This window comes from Oryza brachyantha, chromosome 1, assembly GCF_000231095.2.
Source record: "Oryza brachyantha chromosome 1, ObraRS2, whole genome shotgun sequence".
Taxonomy (NCBI): domain Eukaryota; kingdom Viridiplantae; phylum Streptophyta; class Magnoliopsida; order Poales; family Poaceae; genus Oryza; species Oryza brachyantha.
This window is the reverse complement of record NC_023163.2, coordinates 21,238,184-21,257,113: the sequence shown is the minus strand read 5'-3', so window position 1 is coordinate 21,257,113 and position 18,930 is coordinate 21,238,184. Positions and strand designations below refer to the sequence as shown.

Below are 18,930 nucleotides of genomic sequence, written 5' to 3'. Positions count from 1 at the left end.
TCGTCTTATTCAAAAGAGTTATATAATTATTGACTATTTTATTATGATTTGGTTTATTACTGAAGTAACTTTAAGTATGATTTATAATTATGTATATTTGGACAAAAAAAAATTAATAAGACGAATGATCAAACGTAAATAAAAAAGTCAACAGCATCAAACAAAAAAACGGAGGAAGTATATTGTATCTCGAGATGCTAAATTTTTACTGGTATTTTAAGAATTTTTTTAATAATGATAAAAAAGCTCTAGAAAAAATGACGATATATTAACACTGATGTGCCACTCCACAAAACCGCATGGGTAAGTTCAGTCTATATAAGTTTTATATATACACTCATATTAAGTTAGATGAACTTTATACTAGAATTGTAGAGTATGATGATATCTAAACATTTCTATTTGAGATTGTCAACCTCATCTTTTCATTTCTGCTTATGTTTATAAGTCAAAATTTAAATTTTGAACCTTAAATTTAAAGTTAATTAGGGGTTTTAATTTCATCGTAGTTTATTTTTCAACATTTACATTGAAATCGCTAAGAACATGTATATAAAAAATTTATTCATAGTATATTTTTCGTGTTTCACTTTCTTCCTCGAAAATCCAAAACGACCATCTATATTTGTATGCTTGAATATCTGTTATTCTCGCTTTGTTTCATATTATAATATAAGATATTTTAACATATCTAGATTTATCCATAGATCAATGTATATGTTTCATATATGTGTTTAGATTTATTAGCATCGATATTAATCTATGAAAGATCAAAACATCTTGAAATGTAGGTAATATGAACCAAGATAACTTGTATTTGGAAAAAATATTAAAAAATCAAATGACTTTAGATATAGTCACATAGACAATCCCTATGTTAAAATTCCATATTACGATGAGATACATAATTTTAGGGCATGTTTGGGTAATGTGTTATGAATGATGAGGTTGGGAAATGGAAATAATGGAGGGTTATGATGAAATGAGGTGTAAAGATATTCTTTGGTAGGTGGAAAACAATTTCCGTAACCCATTAGCCGCTAACGGATCGTTACAGTTGTTGACTTCATTATTTAAAGTCATCTATAGCATCAAATACAAACTATAACTTTTGGGCATCTTTTTTAAGGATATACATGCGATCGAGGCCGTACAGTAAGGTTTGCATCTAGAAGACCAAGCAGTGGCCAACAAAGTTGGTATTGATGAAAGGTAATCAAAATTAGCCAAGATCTACCCGCAATTTTCGTCAGTGAGCCAAGCAAATACGATGAAATTTATGCCGTGGCGGCGACAGCAACACAACAGCGACCTTGGTATCAGATCAAGCAGACAACCAACCGTAACTATCATGTTACAAAATCACACAAATAACACAGTCCATGGACTCACGACTCTGTATGATTTGGAGATTACAATATACGAAGGGTTACCACACAATGCCATTTGGAGCCACGAACGGATCGAGCGGGTGTGTTCCTGACTGAACCTTGTTGTATGTTCTCTTCCGTTTGTTTGTGTCGAATCTGCTTACCCCGTAGCTTATCGAACTGCATGGATATGATTAATTATGCGTCATCTCGAGCCTAGGACTCCTCTGTTCTACTAGGTCATCACCAGCCTGAGAAAAAGAGTTACGTTCGCAGTGCATTTCCTCGCCGATCCGATCACTTTCATTCATTTATAATTTAGTGTACCTCTAACCGAAAGTCGTGGATGGATCATTTGATTCATTTCGTCTCTGTCTGCTATTGCCAAGCAAGATCTTTTCTTGCATTAATCAATTAACACCGGAAGGCAAACAAGAAACTTCGTGTCACATACAGACGTGACAAGAGCAATTATATGATGTCCTCAAGACGGGAGCAATAAAGGATATGATTTGATTTAGTATTGCGCTTCCGAACTAACACGAGGTAGTCGATTCTCAAGTAAAGAAGTGATCACAAACAGTTTAGTGCCACTACATCCAATAAAAATGTTCAGATGGAAAGTTACCACACAGGCACAGGCAGCCAATAGAGTGATTGCTCCGACTGAAGTTTACAGACTGAATACTGAACTGAAATAGCGAGCACTGCATGTCAATTACTCATATTTCACAAATGGTGAAGTGGTCACAAGCAGTCTAGTGCAGCCATCATTCGGTAAAAATATTTCAAACAAAATGGGACTAACAACTCTGGGTAGCTAACAACTGTGTTTTCCAGAATTTTTGTAGACAGCTAACTGTGTGCTCTGGGAGGTACCGAAATGTATGGTGTAGCAAAGAAATCATATCTTCACAATCTGGCTGTGATAGCATTCTCCTGAAAATTCGTGCATGATCCATAACACCATTGCCTAGAAAAACTTGTAGCATCCGAGCATGACATACGATCATCTTGTGCATGCAGTGGTACACGCTGTGATGAGATTATGGTGACTCATTTATGGTGATTTCAACAGCTTTTGACCACGCAAACCATTCCAGAAGTCCCTTGCTGTCGTTACTTTCTTTCCAGGGAGTTGAAGCTCCATGACCTAGCCATACAACATCAGAAAAATTCGAGTAGGCCACAAGGAAAGAAAAATCATGTTCGTAGCCTGTAAGCTAGAATACGAACCTCGAGACAAGATGAACCACTGCAAGGAATCAGCAATGAGCTACCTGAGAAGAGTACCTCATTTCCATCTCCAGTTTTGTCACAGGATGCGCAAACCTTCGTGCTGATAACCTTAATCTCAAGCACATCAGGTTCCCCATTTTGGTTCATGAGCTGCAATTTTGCACGAGTTCCTGGCCAGCCTGCAAAGGCTCGTACCTACCAGAGTTGGTTGGCAATAGCATGAATGTGTATGCTAAAAATAAGAAACTCACCTTGTTATGGAGCACTTTAGCTTCTTGGTCGAATGACAACCATGACTCGTCAGAATTTAGCTGGAAAGCAGAACTGAAATGATAAATACATTGGAACATCTAAACTGTACAGCATCACAAATATGCAAGATTCCTAAAATTCAGAAGGAAAACAGAGGCCACAGCTGGGCTATAAACTATCTGTCTAGCTGCAGAGTACTTGTACATTCCGAATTCAGGACAAGTCTGAGTAGATGGTTCAATAAAATGATTTAGATTTCCTAAACATATAAATCCAAACATACAAGGAAATATAAACTGCAGTACTGTACTACAGTATAGTTCTACAACGTGTATCACTGTATATCAACATTAGAAACACATGATATTGTTCAAAAAATGATGGTATACAAACTATAAGAGAAGAGGGAAAACAAATAAATGTAACAAAAAAATAGTCTTCAAAACCCACTGTTATCTCTTTATACAAATATTTGAAAATAAAATTATTTTTATTGTAAACTAAAGCAATTTGAAATTGAGCATCAAATATAAAATAAAAGCTAAACAAAAGATCATGTAGCTATGCCCAAGATTTTTTTTTTTTATTTTTGGTGCATGTTCACTTGACTGAGCACTATATCAGTGATCTTTTTTCTTCCCCAGAAAATGCTAGGAGGGACTAGTGCAAATGAATTCTGCATGTGAATAAAGTTGTACCAAATGAATAAGACAGCATTATTTGAGCTGTTCCATCCCATGTGTACCTTCGGTGCATGAGTTGCTTTGGAATCATCCTGTGGTTTTGCCTTTTCTTTAGCCGATCCATCAAGAATAGATGGTAGTTCACGAAGCAACAACTTGGATCCTATTTAATGCAAGAATCCCAATTACCAAGTCTGCCATTACATACTCAAAATAATCCTTAGAAAAAGACATTTAAAAATTTAAATAACGTCTGTTCCTTGTTAAGTATAATCAACTAACAATACCAGATAATAGTTAAGGATAAGGAGTGTTGCCACTAGGACAAGTAAACTAGATCTACACAAGGACAAACTCCACTCCATGAAAAATACACATGATTAGTCTGTAGTCTTTACCTATGTTGAACAATATAGCAAGCAACTCTGGTGCCTGCAAACAAAGAAAGTTACTGAGAATGATCAGTACAATTTATGAAACTTTAATTATCTTCAGTTTGTAATTTGAAGTAAACTAGTTTTTTTAGTAATATTGTGTTGAAATTGTCAATCTATCAGTGTAGTCTGAGTGAAAATTTGTTCATATTCATTATTACTGAACACTTTTACACCCACTCCGGATGTATGAATGCAAAGTGATAGTCTATAATGGACTAAAATTATCAACATTATCATGCATCTTCATTAACTGGAAATTTAAAATTCAAGTGCAACCATATGCAATCATGGTTATGTCATGTGATTGAATAGGAAAACATTTGAGGCCCAAAATTGCCTTGTATATATTTTTTCAAGAAATGTCTGTCGTCTGTTCTATAACTTTTAACTTTCAGGATGATAATAAAACCAGCAATACAGCTAGACGATAAAAACCACCTACCTTAATACATTCATCAACAGAAAATTTTTCACAAGAAATCACTGGACCTGCATCCAATGCACGGACAGTATATGCAAGGGAAACACCTGTTTCTTCAACACCGTCCTGCAGTTAAATTGATAAATAGAGCATAAAACCTGTTCCATAGCCTCACTGGCTCAGAGTTGTAACAGCGAACACATAGAGCATAAAACCTGCAATGCCCTCTGCACAGGTGCTGCACCACGATATAGAGGCAGCAAACTCGGGTGTATGTTAACAGTTCCTGGTATTTAAGTAGAAATAACAAATAATCAAGGTTCAGGACCCAATATACGAAATTCAACATGTCCCAGATTGGTTTGAGGCAAAATAGGGGCTTTAAATACAGATTGTGGTAAGGCTGCTTATGAACTGACTTGAAGCTATCAAATTTGGGGTTTCGCAATTTAGAATAAAAAGATAAGACTATCCAGTTCTTATACCATTGGTTTTCCTAGAAGCTATCAAGTTTTGGCTTCTGCAATTTTTACTTTTCTATCAAGAATGGGGCTGTAAGGCTGTCCAGTTACCATTGGTTCTCCTAGAAGTTATCAAGTTTTACTTTTTACAATTTATACTGGAAACATAAGACTATCCGGTTAACATTGGTCCTACTAGATGTTATCCTACAGAGTTATTTCTGCTTGAGCATGAGCCAGAACAAGCTGAAATTGGCTAAGCTGAAGTTTAGCTACGAGACGTACCATATGGCGGAATATCAAGAAACCTCTGAGGCAGAATGTTTCCATAGGCAGCAGTGATGCAGAGCTCTGGTCTCAATTCCTTCAGGCCTGACAGAAACGCCTCCTGCATGAATCCTAGTGTAACTCAACACTATTGTAGCCTCAGTGTGAAGGGTTACTGAGAGAAAGACTCAGAAGAGAGACTACCTCCCCAGCGCGCTCCGGCGTGAAGATGAGGTCGCCGGGGAACCCGCGGTCGAGCGCAAGCTGCGCGACGGCCGACGGCATCAGCTTCCTCCCCCGGTTCTTGGCGGCCGGCGGCTGCGTCACGACGGCGGCAACCTGGAATGCGGAGTCCGGGGAGTCCGACGCCACGAGCAACGTTTCCAGGACCGACGCGGCCACCTGGGGCTCGACCCGCCGAGCTCTTGTGGATCAGACACCAGACCGGAGGGAGCACGGGAGTTCGCGAACCGAGAAGTGAAGAGCTTGTGGGTGGTGGTGGTCGTACCTGGGGGGATCCCAAGAAGACGATATTCCTCTTATTGGTGCCTCCGGCGGCGGAGGCGGATTTGGCGGCGGAGCAGAGGCACCGGCGCAGCAGCGGCGGGGAGAAGCGCGCCATCTCTCCTCTTGGTTGGGTTGGGATTGGGGAGGACGACGCCTTACTATTCATTCATGGTACCATCGGACGGCCGGGATTACTTTCAGAAACCAAACGGCGGCCTAGATTTCGCGTTTTCTCTTTTCCTTTTATCGAGGAGGTGTTTTCTTTTTCTTAGAAAAATATACGTAGGTTGTGTTAACGAGACCAAAGTGATCAGCAATGTAACGTGCATCCAAGTATCCAACAACATTAGCTTTTTGAGGTTTAGAAATTATCATGTTTTTTTTCCAATTACATGGTAGATGCACGAGTAATAGTGCACATATGCACCTATGAAAACACGACTAAAACATTTAAATAGGAAAACAAACAACACAGATTAGTGATCTCACGGTATGTGCATAATATTCATGGATACAAGGATTTAAAACCCTTAGTGGGTTATAATCGTATACCCACGACTCCACCGTTACATTATTGTTGCTTTCCTCATCCACGAAGTTATGTACGATCTAGATTCTTTTTATGGCCTTAATAGACTTTTGGGGTGTGGGTCTAGTGGTGGATCCTATGAATGTAATGTAGAAGTTATTTGGTTATACAGTTTTGATTTGAGAAATTCTTTGTTTTATCATTGATAAGTATTGGTTCTATAAATTATCATAAGTGAAAGTAAGTTATGTGAAATGTTGTCCCATAAGCCTCCGCTCCCTTTTTTTTGTCATCATCGCTTAACCATTAGTTAGCTCTCGACAACCCCATACAAAATGGTGAACTTTAGTCCAATATAACGAAATTTGGTATATAAAAAATATAGAATTTTTTAGGGAGTTCAACTAATGGGGTTAGCATGTCTTGTTTAGAACGAAGTATCGGGTTATAGGGATTTGGGGGTGTGTAGAGAGTTGTTAGGCAATGTCATCATGTCCCAAGGCAAAGGATGTGATGCGTCTAACTCCTACCCTGCGAGGCATACGACGTACCACCACTTGGCCCGATCAATGAGCACCTGCTGTTGGCGCCTCCTCTCATCTGCTCCACGACACACTCTAAGAAAAGTTAGCATAGCAAACCATGATAAGGTGGAGTGACGAGGCAAGGTCGACATACTCCAATAGGGGGCACCAAGGGAGAAGGAGTGATTGTGTACACAACAATAAGGGACGTGAAGGCGAGGGGTGTTGCAGGAGCTTGGTCGGCACTTACTTTTCTTGGCCAACTGTGGTTGAGGCACCAACACAAGAGGAGATATGTATGCCAAGACTCTTATGTCCAGAGAAACCCAGGCTCTACTCAAAGGTTGTGGCGTGTATTGTGGTGAGACTATAATGGCCGAAAAGATATCATAAGTTACAAAGCTGTTGTGTGGCAGGGACAGGGGAGTGACCATATTTAGTCTGCCGCATTGTTCTCGCCCTCGGCCAATGCAAATCTCCTAAAGATGAGGAACTCAAACACTTCTAACCATAGCAACATTTATCTAGATCCCTCCTCCATATGCATAGCCACAACACCCCACAGGATGCCTTCGTGTTGAGCATCGACGACTCATGACTCCAACGTGCTGAAAATCTCTTTGCACCACAGTCTACTACTTCTCCTTTAGCACCCCTATCCATCATGATTAGATCCTGCTTAACCACAAAAGCAGGCTTGATATCCTATAGGTATCTGATTAGCGCTTAGGTATCATAGATGGTACAAATGGATATCGATCTAGTACCAATGGTTATTGATCTAATACAGGTAAAATATCGACGGATACTAGACATGGTGCTAGTTCATTCATCCCTCAAGCATGACCCGAGATTCGTCCCTATTATTTTTTAGAGTAAAATAAGCGGGTGGTTCTTAAGCTTGTATCGAGGTGTCGTTTAGGTACATTCAAATCCTCATATTGGTATAATGTATCACCCGAGATCCCAAATACAAATGATCTAGCTCCAATATTGATGTTTCCCTCCATGTGACAAGAAATCTTGCATTTATGTCATCTTTTATATTACTCCCCAAATCAACTTCCAATGTTCCCACGGAGTGAGATCCATTGCATGTCTTCACCATGATAATCAAACCGCATTGGACTAATGTGATCAATCACTTCATATCGCACTGTATATCTTGGTTGCACTCTTACCACTTATGATTGTTGTCACCCTAATCACTATCAACCTCATATTTTTGTTTTTCTTGTGCTTATAAGATAAATTTTTAATTTTAAATTTAGAGTAGATTTTATGTTTTTTATCGTAGTTTATTTTTTAGGCCCGACTTTTAGATTGATAAAATTTAAAGGCCATGCTACTGTACGGTATGTCGTTCGGAACGGTATAGCGTTACTTTATGTAGGTAACATGGTACTTTTTAGATAACATGATACCTCAAATATATCAGTCATGGTATCATATCCAGGTAATATGGCACCTCACATGTGTCATGTATGATACTTCAATGTAACATGCTCAAGTAACATGATACCTTTCAAGTAACATGATACCTAACATGTATCATATATAATACCTAAAAAATAACATATCTGGTACTAGTGGTATCATGAACAGTATCATATCATCAGTAACGAATCCTCGTCGTCGTCACCACCATCGTCATCGTGGCCGTCGCCGCCGCTGCCGCCGCTGTCGTTGACAGCCGCTAGCCGCTCCTGACCGCCGTCGCCGAGCGGACGTCATCGGGGTTGGCCGCGCCAGCGAGGTCGACGGCGGAGATGTGGTGCCGAAGTTCTGGAGCTGGCAGAGGAGCTTGAACCAGCACCGTGGACGGCGCCTTGCACAAGCACAAAGTGCTCCGTGTTCCTCTCAGAAAAACCGTCGCCCGAGACCGCGTCCATTCAACGAGTCAGAATTCAGCTGCAGTGGATCCTGTTGAAGCAAGACCCCGTCCTATAGTATTTCTCTTTAAATATATATATAACTCATAAATTATTTTTTATTTATAAATATATTATTTCTTTTCTCTAGAAAATCCAAACAATCGCCTCCATTTCTTATCCCTCCTCTCTGGGAATGATGGGAGTTAAATACAAAATTCTTGCCCCCATAGATAGTCGGGGTCATTTGAAACTCGTTTTCTTTATACCCTTTATAATTGGTTAAACAAAAAGTAACAGAAAGTGTGAACCAGATTTGTATTTTATAAGTTTATATACCAGTCATTTATTTTACTTTTTTTACATGTCAGATACACGTGTATACCCTTATGCACGCACATCACTCACGTCAATTTAGAGACTTTTTTATGATCATAATTAAGAAGGACAGTAACGTGCAACCGCGAGTCACTCTTGCAAGTCTCCTAATACGTCAGATCGACGACTCTTGACTTGGTTTCCCAACTTCCAAGTGTAGTCAAGTCTTCGTCACAGATTTCCTTAGCCGCGTCCAGAAACATTTTCCATGTGTTTAGTTTGTAAATTTTTTTGTTAAAACATCACATCAAGTTTTCGGATATATTAAACATAGTCTAATAACAAAACAAATTTTAGATTCCGGTTGAAAATTGCGAGACGAATTTTTTGAGCCTAATTAATCTGTCATTAGCACATGTTGGTTACTGTAGCACTTATGGCTAATCATTTTCTAATTAGACTCAAAAGATTCGTCTTAAGATTTCTTCCGTAACTATGTAATTAGTTTTTTTATTTATCTATGTTTAATGCTTCATTTAGATATTTAAAGATTTGATGTGATGTTTTTTAAAAAAAATTAGAAACTACACAAGGCCTTAATTTCACTGGTTCACACCCTACCCTACGCTCTCTTGCTGCCTTTATGAAACGCCACACGGCCCGGCCACACCCACACTCCACACACGGCATCGATCGCAAATCAACACACAAACGTAACGTACGTGCAAGGACATAGCTAGGAATGGCTCCAAGGCTCTGCTCCACTTCTCCGTTCTTGTTCGCCGTGCTCCACTTGGCCGCCTTCGCCGCCGTCTCCAACGCCGGCCAGGTGGCCGTCTACTGGGGCCAAAACAACGGGGATGGCACCCTCACCGAGACGTGCGCCTCCGGCTGGTACGGGTTCGTCAACATCGCCTTCCTCAACGTCTTCGGGGAGAACCGCGCCCCGGGCCTCAACCTCGCCGGCCACTGCGAGCAGGCTACGGGGACTTGCACGTCGCTCAGCTCCGAGATCAGCTCCTGCCAGCAGAGCGGCGTGAAGGTGCTCCTCTCCCTCGGCGGCGCCGCCGGCCAGTACTCCCTCTCCTCGGCCGACGACGCGCGTGGCGTCGCTGGCTACCTGTGGGACAACTTCCTCGGCGGCAGCTCGACGTCCCGCCCCTTCGGCGACGCGCTGCTCGACGGCATCGACTTCGACATAGAGACGGGCGGCGGCGACCACTACGACGAGCTGGCGATGGCCCTCGCGTCGAGATGCAACGGCGCGTGCCTGCTCACCGCGGCGCCGCAGTGCCCGTACCCGGACGCGCGCCTCGGCGCGGCGATCAGGACCGGGGTGTTCAACCACGTGTGGGTGCAGTTCTACAACAACAAGGAGGCGCAGTGCCAGTACGTCGACGGCGACACGAGCAAGCTGCTGGACGCGTGGGCGCGGTGGACGAGCGCCGTGCCGGCGCCCGCGGACGTCTTCATGGGGCTGCCGGCGGAGCGTACCGCTGCGACGAACGGCGGCTACATCGACGCGGACACGCTGCTGTCGCAGGTGCTGCCGACGGTGAAGGGCGCGGCCAACTACGGCGGCGTCATGCTGTGGGATCGCTGGAGAGACACGACCGCTCGTTATGGCGAGAAGTTGCAGGGGAACGTCTGAACCGAAGCTACGCGCGCGCGAACCATATTCGCAGGCGTTTGAACTGAGCTCTCAACCTATGAACCATACTCCTTTACGAATTGTGAAATAAGCCATGTGGTACATTTTCAGCAAACAGATGAGCAATAATATTTTGAAGACTTCAATGATCGGACTCACCGTGTAGTACTATTTTTCTTACACTTTTGCTATTGATTTTTTTTTCTATTAAACACGTGCGCAATGTATAGGGAAATGGGACATTTTTGACTTGAGTGCACGCCTTCAAATTATCACCCAACAGTAGTAACCAGAGTTGATCGGTGAAATTAAAATTTTCAAACATTTGATCACTAGGTGGACCATTTTTCTTGTTGAGCAATAATTGGAATCTAAACGCATCTTTTCAACATCTGGTCAAACGTCTGACGTGAGATTTGTTTCAAAAAAAATTTAGAATCTAAACGCACCCTTAACCACTAGTCCACCACCACAAAGTTAAAACTTTTTTCGCTTATGTTTATATTTATAAGTTCAAATTTAAATTTTAAAACTTAAATTTGAAGTTCATTTTGCTGTTTTTCACCGTAAATTTTTAATAAATGTTTTTAGATCAATAAGAATATATACAGAAAATTTTATCCATAAATAATTTTTTAATCATCTTTCGCTTATGTTTAATATAAGCTAAAAGATGAGTATATATGGCCTTATAATGAGCTAGTCATTTATTCCTAGTTTCATGTAAGCACTAACATGGTAAGATTAACACATCAGAGCCCTTGTGCGATGGTGCTCGTCGTCGTCGACGGAGCAAATAACAATGGAAGCCTGCACCTCCTCCCCTCTTCCAGTTCCAACCAGACCATGAACTCTGCGAAGTACATGCATGGGCGGTGCCACCCCCCCCCCCCCCCCCCCCCAGCTAGCTAAAACCCTGCTCCAGACGCAGTTCGCGAGCTAGCGACGGCGACCTGCCACCTCCGTCGTTAGCCTGGCGCAGGGCGGTCCTGAGATTTTGGTGGCCCAGGACGAAACCAAAAACGGGCTCTAAATATAACATATAAGTAATAATCTTTTTATATATCTAGTATTACCGATGAATATTTAAAGTATATCAAAAATCAATATTTATATAAGAAAACTGACAATATCAATCTAATTGTGGCAGAGCCTTTGAATTTTTTTTCTAATATTTCTACATGTAAAGACATTGACGACAAGCAATACCAATTGTATCTGAATTTCTGTTCCAATCATAAAGAACAAGCATGGTGGCCCGCACATATTACGTGGCTAGTTTTGTATATGTTCTTTTATCTTGATAATAATTAATTGTTATTGGTAATTCGAAATTATTTTTTTCTAAATTTATTTTTACATGGAACCTTATTTACCTATATTCTAGATTGTACTGGTACATAAAATCTTTTATGCATAATACTAAATTTGTAATTTAATTTTAGATACTTCTAAATTCTATTTATATGTTGATCCTTTCTCTTAAATTTACTTATTTTTAACCGGAATTTAGATGTTTCCAAATCGTATTTATAGATAGACTTCTGGGGGGGGGGGTTGCCAAAAAAAATAATTTAGACATGTTTCCCCAGGAGTTGAACCCCCAACACAAGCTTCCGAAGGATTGATCTTTCTTTTTTTTTTCCTCTTATTTGTCCTTGATTACTCTTAAAAGACTCCTTTTCCTATTACTAAAATAATTTAGACATATTCCCCCAGAAGTCGAACCCACAACCGTAAGCTTCCGAACGAGCACTTTATCCAACAGGCTCTGTTCCGATTGATCTTTTCTTTATTCCAAAAGACCTGCTCTTTGACGTGTATTTTCCTTTTCCGATTGATTTTTTTTCTCTTGCTTCCCTTCGATTAATCTTAAAATGTCTGGCCATGAGAGATAACATGATGTCTCCTTTTTCTATTACTTTATATATATAATAGATTGCAAAAATCAACAAAAGCAAGGTCGCATCTCATGTGCGATGCCAGTTCATCGAATTCTCGGATACAAAAATATGGTGCTCCTTAGGAGTCAGGACAGGGCAAAGGAGAATCACTGAACAAGTAATCTACAATCCTATAAAAAAAAGATAAAAATCACACATATTTTCCTTTCGAAAAACGATAATCACACAATGCGTTTACTTAATTATCTCCTACCTGCAGAATTTGAAGTTTTCAGCTGATAGCTGATGGCCACTAAAACAGGCACTATGCAGAGTTCACAGCCCCTCTGTTCTCCAGACTACAGAGGGACCCCTCTTCTGAAGTTCACATGGCCGGAGCTTGTTCATTACACGCCCCATCATTGCCATTGCTGCGATACTTGGGAACTGACCTTCAAGATCATTAGGTGGCATGTCAGACTTCGCTTCTTGTCTTTCCAGATCTGAAGTTCCATGAAAAACAGGAGTACCTCCTCGGCACCATCTTCCTATCCAATGATTGAAACTCTTTGCTGACATGGGAGAACCTTCTTGGCTTTGTTGATCAATAAATCCTTTACACATTAGTTTGTTTTTCACATGACTGATCATGGTAGTACTGTCGCTATCACAGTCAAACACTTGACTAAACAAGGTAGCTGTTCCTCCCTCCAATGGACCATCTCCAACCTTTGGTTTCTTAGAACGAGGAGCATGAGAGTCTGAGGTATCATGTTGCAGGCGTTTGAGCCACTTTTCACTTGGATCTGGACATACTGGTGACTCATTCAAAGCATTGGGAATTGGATTTCTCAGTCTGCTTATTTGAAAAAGAACTAAATCTAAGTTCATGCTTGATGTTTTTGACATGCTACATTCTTGATTATTGGCACAAGTTTCTTTTGGATAGGAGTCGTGGTATTCTGCACTCGCATTGGCTGCTTTATTTCTTTTACTACAGCTTGATACTCCTTTAATTGATGAAGTCACCAACTGTTCATTCTTTGCAGAGGATGGGTAACAAGGGTCCTGCGAATAAAATAGTTAGCTGTTGATGACATATGAAAAATAGATTCGGAAATCAACATGCTCAGATTTCTGATAAAACTGCAGAATGCATAAAGACAACACCCTTATGAATCCGTGATGTTTTAAACTTCGCAACAGAATAAGTGAAGCAACTCGTGATTAAGCAGATTGAGTTGTATTCTTGAAGGTAGACATTGAATGTTGATTTATGTTGCAGGCAGATGCAAAGTACAACAAATTTTCTCAATGGATGTTAAAAATATTCCATGCTTCCCCATGGCATGATGTTTTTCACTGCAAATAGATAGAAGAACAAAATGGGAAAAGGATCTGTCTGTTATCCCGCATGTCATTGCATGTTTCCATGTTAGAAACTTAAATAGTGTTGATGATTCCGGGAGCATGGAAATGCCTCGCGTGTTATTTTATCAGCTGAATTTGATTTTATTTGCATAGAATAATCTGATATGAAATGTAATGTGGAGTGCTAATACCTTTTGCATTGATGATGAAGCAAATCCTACAAAGAAACCAGAAAAAAACACATCACTTAATATTTAATTAAAGCATCGTAATATATTTGTCATTTGAATCAGACTGCATCTTGACATTAACAAGTAGCACTTTCTGACACGAATAACCTGGAGAAAATAAGGCAAGTTTTTGGCCTTTTGCTATCCAGGTGTGCCAGCAGCGCAAGCTCAAAAAATCTTAACCAAGACTAGATTGTATAATAGTAGGTCTCACCTGCTGTAGATTTTGATGCATGGTGAGCTTCACTGTACAAAGAACCGGTTTTAGCTGAAAATTGCTTCTGTGCTCCCAGTAAACAACTGGGCATGCTACCACAAGATTTCCATGAAGATGTTGGATCTTTTGAACATTTGGCATTTGATTTAGTAGTTTGTGTAAACATTTCAAATAAGCAGGGACCCTTTCTTTTGTTATCGATCAATCTGTTCTCTGCTTGCTTTCCTTGAGCTAGTGATTCATCCTTGCTCTTACTTATCATTCCACTATCAATTATATCAGGTATCTTACAGGATTCTGTCAAATTCACTGCAGAATCTAGTGTGTGTTCTTTCATATAGTGTTGATCACCTTGTGACATATTAGCAAAGACAACATGATGGCCATTCGTGTCCACATCATCCTCGTTGGTAATGGCAGTAGTTTTAACTGGTTTGATATCATGCTCTCTATGCAGTGAAGGCTCGCGGAATGAAACTCCCTCTAATTGCTGATGTTTTTTGTATGCTCCATAACCTCCTAATTTATGTTCTAATGAAGAACCTTCAACAGTTTGATTTTCAATTTTGCTTGCTGAAATCTTGCAAGACCAATGAGGTGACTTATTTGAATTTGGGATATAACGGCTTGCATGATGCTCGTCTGCTAACGAACATGATGAGTCAGTTCCATCCTTGCTACAAGAGCATGATTCTTCAGTCGATAAATGGCCTTTCAGCTTTTCCCTTGCACGGTCAGAATTGAGACTGGTATAATCATTAAGACGAGATAGCATGCCTCTTGCAGATTTGCATTGCCCATTCTCATCAGTTACCTGACGTGTGTGAAACTGATATTTCTTTGATGAAAATGCCATCACATTAGAGGTAGACAAATTTATCTTCACAGATTTTTGTGGTACAAAAATCTTTTCAGATGATGTGACGAACGCGGACCGCCTTGGGTTAAGAATGCTATCAATTTTCTTGTTGATCTCAAACATAGGAAAATGACTCCACTCAGAACTCAGATTTTCAGTGCCACAAAATTTATAAGAGTCCGCCGATATATCTGAAATCTTATGAAGAGAATATCTTTCTGATACCACTGTCTTAGCAGCATATAAGTTCACATTTTTCTGCATCACAGAACTTTCAATGGAGCTACCCATCTGATCAACATTCTTGCATTGAACTTCTTGGCAAACATCATGTTGTACGCCCCACATATTAGAGCTGAATTCCCGAGTATTTCCTGCAGAGGCACCTCCATGGCTCACTCCCACCATCAACCTTTCAGCTACTCTAGCTTTCAACAGCTCAAAAGGTAAAGCCCCACAGTCCTTTGAATAGCCAACATCATCAATTTCCTTGAGTTGAGTACAGCTCTGGTCATTCTGAGGTTCTGCACTGATGCTTGATCTGGCCCAGTGTGCCATCCATAGGGAATGCTTGTGGTAAGATGATTCTCCAATGTCGCCTTTGCTCGAAAGAACTTCTAACTCTACTTTCTTGCCAAATCTGTTGGCAGAAGAGTCTGGCATGATCAGCTTCAAAGATTTACCTTAAGATTCTGCAAAAGGAAAAGAATAGTTAGATATAAATGGAATTTAATTTATGGAGTGCAATGAAAATCAATATTTATTCGCCAGGAAATCAGTAAATCGGAAGTGGAGGAGTATTCCAACAGTACATACTGTGAAGATATAGATATAAGCTCGTGAAAGGTTGGGGGGAATTGTTAAAAGGGAATGGGAGTTTCAGGAGTAGGGGTTGTTAATTCTGCTGTTTGGGATGATGGATGTGAAAGTTTTGGGAGGGATTGGGAGGGGAGTTCATGGGCAAATTCCCACCATTACCATACTTGGGGAGGGGTGCTAATTGGGAAGGAATTACTCCTTTAACTATGATAGAGTAAATCTGAGCCAGAGATCATCACTTAAAATCCAATTCCCACTAGAACTCCACATTATTCTCATCTTAGTTCCAAACAAAGGATTGGGGGCACAAATGAAACATTGAAACTCCCATAAGTCCATAACCAATCTCTCCATCAACTCCCTCCTCTAAACTCCAATCCCCCTCCAAAAAGATGACAAACAACACTATGTTCTAAACAAATGGTTGATAGAAGTTAACACTAACTAAAACAGAAAATGCAAGGTCAAAGATTTTATTACCAAAATATGAGAAAAAATAACGTACTCTCAAAATATATAAACTGCTGAAAGGTTTGTTACCAGCTTAAGTAAAAAAAAATCATAACCAAAATAACTACGTATAGTAGCTAAATCATGCATAGTACAATCAACTATTCCTACTTGCCTACTTCCACCAAAGACTTGTGTGACCAGCAAGATGATAGAACTTTTCCCCATGCTTCAAAAGAATATAGATGAGATCCGATAAAGAGGCGCTTGCTATTACTTGTGAGGCAGCATGCAGCGATGACCAACTTATTGCCTAACTTTTGTTATGCCACCAGCCCGCCACACAGTCAACAGTAAACTGTACAACTAGCTACAGATTTTATCTTTAGGGTATCTAATCTTCACCTTGATACTTCCTTCTGACGTGATATGTCCATAATTGCTCCATGAACAAACCGACAGAAATGTTTTTTTTTTTCGCGGGGCCAAAATGGCAGAAATGGTTAACACTTTCTTCACGCTCAACCAGAAATCTTCAACAGGAGAAACCGAAATCTTTCCTTGCTCCGTAAAGCATGGAGGTCACAACAAAAAGAAGATATTTTCCGTGCCATCTTAAGAGGATCCGTCAAGCTTATGGATAACCCACACACACCCCAAGCAGGCGACTTCACCAGTTTATCACAAAGTAGGATAACCTAATCAGCACATGAGCACACGACCAACAACAAAGGACATTTCAATTACCTGAGAAATCTCTCCCCTTCTTCCTCCGCCAAAATTCAGATCCGATCGTCTCCACCGCGAGCTATGCAACCACCAACCACGAAAAGAGGCACGCTCCTCCGGCAAAAAAAAAAAAAAAAAACAAGCAAGGCCTTTCGCTCGCCGCTAGCACCTCCTCCTGGTCCCAGAACGAGAAACGCACAGCAGCAGAGGAAAAATAAAAGGAAGCTCCCCCGAAGCAAGTAACCGGCGGCCGCGGCACCTGCCCTGTCCGCCCAGCGCAGCTGCTCGCTCCACAGCCAAGAGCGGATCGGAGCGCTCAGTCCCCACTCCTTTTTTCGCGCCGCGAGACCACACCGGCGCCGTCCCAATCACCAACCAGCGGCTGAATCTATCCCCTATTCCCCCCCTCTCCCCCGCGCGGAATAAAAAGGAGGAGCGGAGAAGACAAGAGAAACGTGTGGGCGCAAGCGCAAGCTGCCGCGGGAGCGGAATTGAGCAACGCTAGGTCGGGGGAGGGGGAGCGATTCCGATTCCTCGGCTCGTCGCTACCCAGCCATTCGCTCGCTCGCTCCGTCCGCATGCAGGTGGAGGAACGCTACGCTTGGCGCGCTGGCGCAAACACGGCCGCGTCCGTCGTCGCGGTCGCGGTCGCGGGGGGATAAAAGCCGCCATTAAAGGGTGGATGAGACCGGAGGAGGAGGACGACGAGGGGTGACGTCGCGGGCGTCCCAGCCATGTAATTAGCGCGCGTTACTCGGCTTTTTTTTAATATTTTATTTCGCGGGTTGACATGTCAATGAAAATATCTCGGGGAACTTTTGCGCTTTTCGGTGGCCTCCGCCCCCGCTGGGCTTGATATTTAAGGATCCCCACGTTGGAGGCTCAATCTACTCAGCTACCCGCCAAATTGCGTGTTGTTGCGGAGGTTTTAAAATCGTGCGAGTTGCGTTGGGGCGCAACAGCTAAACACGACTAGGATAATGTGGATAAGGTTCGCTGTTCTCAGCAACGCTGTTCAAGGTTCCGTATTGGTACCTCGCCGCCTTCGCTCCCAGCGAAGACCGTAAGACAAGTAACGGTTATTATCTATTTAATATAAATAGACAACTTGTATAATGACTTATTTATTTATTTATCTTATTTATTTATTTGTCTGTAAACATTTAACATAAATCACGATAATTAATGGTGCTAGCGAAGAGACGAGACGCAGCGTACAACAGTGCTAGCGGTGTCAGTTTGACATTGGTGCATATACCCATGTCGTCTCTTCACGAAGAGACGCGGTGGTTGTCTCTTAGATGAGGCGGGATTTTTTTTTAAATTTCGTAACATACAGACAACTTAAAGACAGTAGTTGTACATGCCCTTTATAATCGTGATTATTAGATCATTCATGACCTAAGGAAAATAGTATTCTCTATTTCATATTATAAGATTTTCTAGTTTTGTTTAGATTCATTTATGTGCTAATAAATCTAGACATATATATAGAAAACATATACATTATAATATGTAACGGTATGAGTATTAAATACGACTCTTTTAAAAATAAATGCTACTTATTTATATTTAAATTTAGAGTTTTACTCACATCATTCCTTTTATATCGCGAGGTACTAGTACCGTGTGGTACTAATATCCTCACTCGTGCTATCCACCCCACGATTAAGCCGGTACCTTGAATCGTGAACGTTCGATCTATCATCACCAATAATCGGGATTTTAGTACCAACTTGATCGTGGAGTGGATAGCACGAGTGACAATTTTAGTACCTCACGGTACTAGTACCTCGCGGTATAAAAGAAAGGTTGGGAGTAAAGCTCTTAAAGTTAATGATA

General features: G+C 41.0%; 3 protein-coding genes across 6 annotated transcripts; 1 reads left to right on the top strand and 2 right to left on the bottom strand.

Moving 5' to 3' along the window:
• Positions 1–1,881: 1,881 nt before the first annotated feature.
• LOC102719247 (methionyl-tRNA formyltransferase) lies at positions 1,882–5,763 on the bottom strand. Of its 3 annotated transcripts, none has more exons than XM_006644495.3 (10): positions 5,639–5,763; positions 5,335–5,532; positions 5,149–5,251; positions 4,618–4,688; positions 4,424–4,528; positions 3,943–3,976; positions 3,607–3,707; positions 2,861–2,920; positions 2,607–2,804; positions 1,882–2,523 (listed from the first exon to the last, which is right to left on the bottom strand). In XM_006644495.3, exons 1-10 carry the CDS (start codon positions 5,750–5,752, stop codon positions 2,431–2,433), a joined length of 1,077 nt encoding a protein of 358 aa, XP_006644558.2. In that variant the 5' UTR covers positions 5,753–5,763; the 3' UTR covers positions 1,882–2,430. The 3 variants fall into 3 exon arrangements, with proteins under 3 accessions (XP_006644558.2, XP_040381705.1, XP_040381707.1); XM_040525771.1 differs by having other exon boundaries at positions 2,651–2,804; positions 5,639–5,756; XM_040525773.1 differs by having other exon boundaries at positions 2,607–2,717; positions 5,639–5,756.
• Positions 5,764–9,539: 3,776 nt separating this feature from the next.
• Positions 9,540–10,854, top strand: LOC102719531 (acidic endochitinase-like). Its single transcript, XM_006644496.3, has one exon. The coding sequence runs from the start codon at positions 9,622–9,624 to the stop codon at positions 10,528–10,530; it is 909 nt and encodes a 302-aa protein (XP_006644559.1). The 5' UTR covers positions 9,540–9,621; the 3' UTR covers positions 10,531–10,854.
• A 1,248-nt stretch (positions 10,855–12,102) lies between these two features.
• Positions 12,103–17,826, bottom strand: LOC102719812. 2 transcript variants are annotated; one of them, XR_001551832.2, is made up of 5 exons: positions 17,107–17,826; positions 14,229–15,782; positions 13,976–14,001; positions 12,688–13,481; positions 12,103–12,604 (listed from the first exon to the last, which is right to left on the bottom strand). XR_001551832.2 is itself a non-coding variant. In XM_006644497.3 (4 exons), the coding sequence occupies exons 2-4, from the start codon at positions 15,751–15,753 to the stop codon at positions 12,750–12,752; spliced, it is 2,283 nt and encodes a 760-aa protein (XP_006644560.1). In that variant the 5' UTR covers positions 15,754–15,782; positions 17,107–17,825; the 3' UTR covers positions 12,103–12,749. The 2 variants fall into 2 exon arrangements, 1 of the variants encoding a protein (XP_006644560.1); XM_006644497.3 differs by having other exon boundaries at positions 12,103–13,481; positions 17,107–17,825.
• Between the last annotated feature and the right edge of the window lie 1,104 nt (positions 17,827–18,930).

What these genes read in the sequence shown, in the direction of transcription:
- LOC102719247 (XM_006644495.3), bottom strand. Translation starts at nt 5,752, where the DNA reads ATGGCGCGCTTCTCCCCGCCGCTGCTGCGCCGGTGCCTCTGCTCCGCC. An exon ending in TCTTGATATTCCGCCATATG is followed by an intron (nt 4,689 to 5,148) that starts GTACGTCTCGTA and finishes CTTAAATACCAG; the next exon opens with GAACTGTTAACATACACCCG. An exon ending in CTAAAGTGCTCCATAACAAG is followed by an intron (nt 2,805 to 2,860) that starts GTGAGTTTCTTA and finishes CAACTCTGGTAG; the next exon opens with GTACGAGCCTTTGCAGGCTG.
- LOC102719531 (XM_006644496.3), top strand. Translation starts at nt 9,622, where the DNA reads ATGGCTCCAAGGCTCTGCTCCACTTCTCCGTTCTTGTTCGCCGTGCTC.
- LOC102719812 (XM_006644497.3), bottom strand. Translation starts at nt 15,753, where the DNA reads ATGCCAGACTCTTCTGCCAACAGATTTGGCAAGAAAGTAGAGTTAGAA. An exon ending in TGCATCAAAATCTACAGCAG is followed by an intron (nt 14,002 to 14,228) that starts GTGAGACCTACT and finishes GTTTCTTTGTAG; the next exon opens with GATTTGCTTCATCATCAATG. An exon ending in CTTCATCATCAATGCAAAAG is followed by an intron (nt 13,482 to 13,975) that starts GTATTAGCACTC and finishes TTTTATTCGCAG; the next exon opens with GACCCTTGTTACCCATCCTC.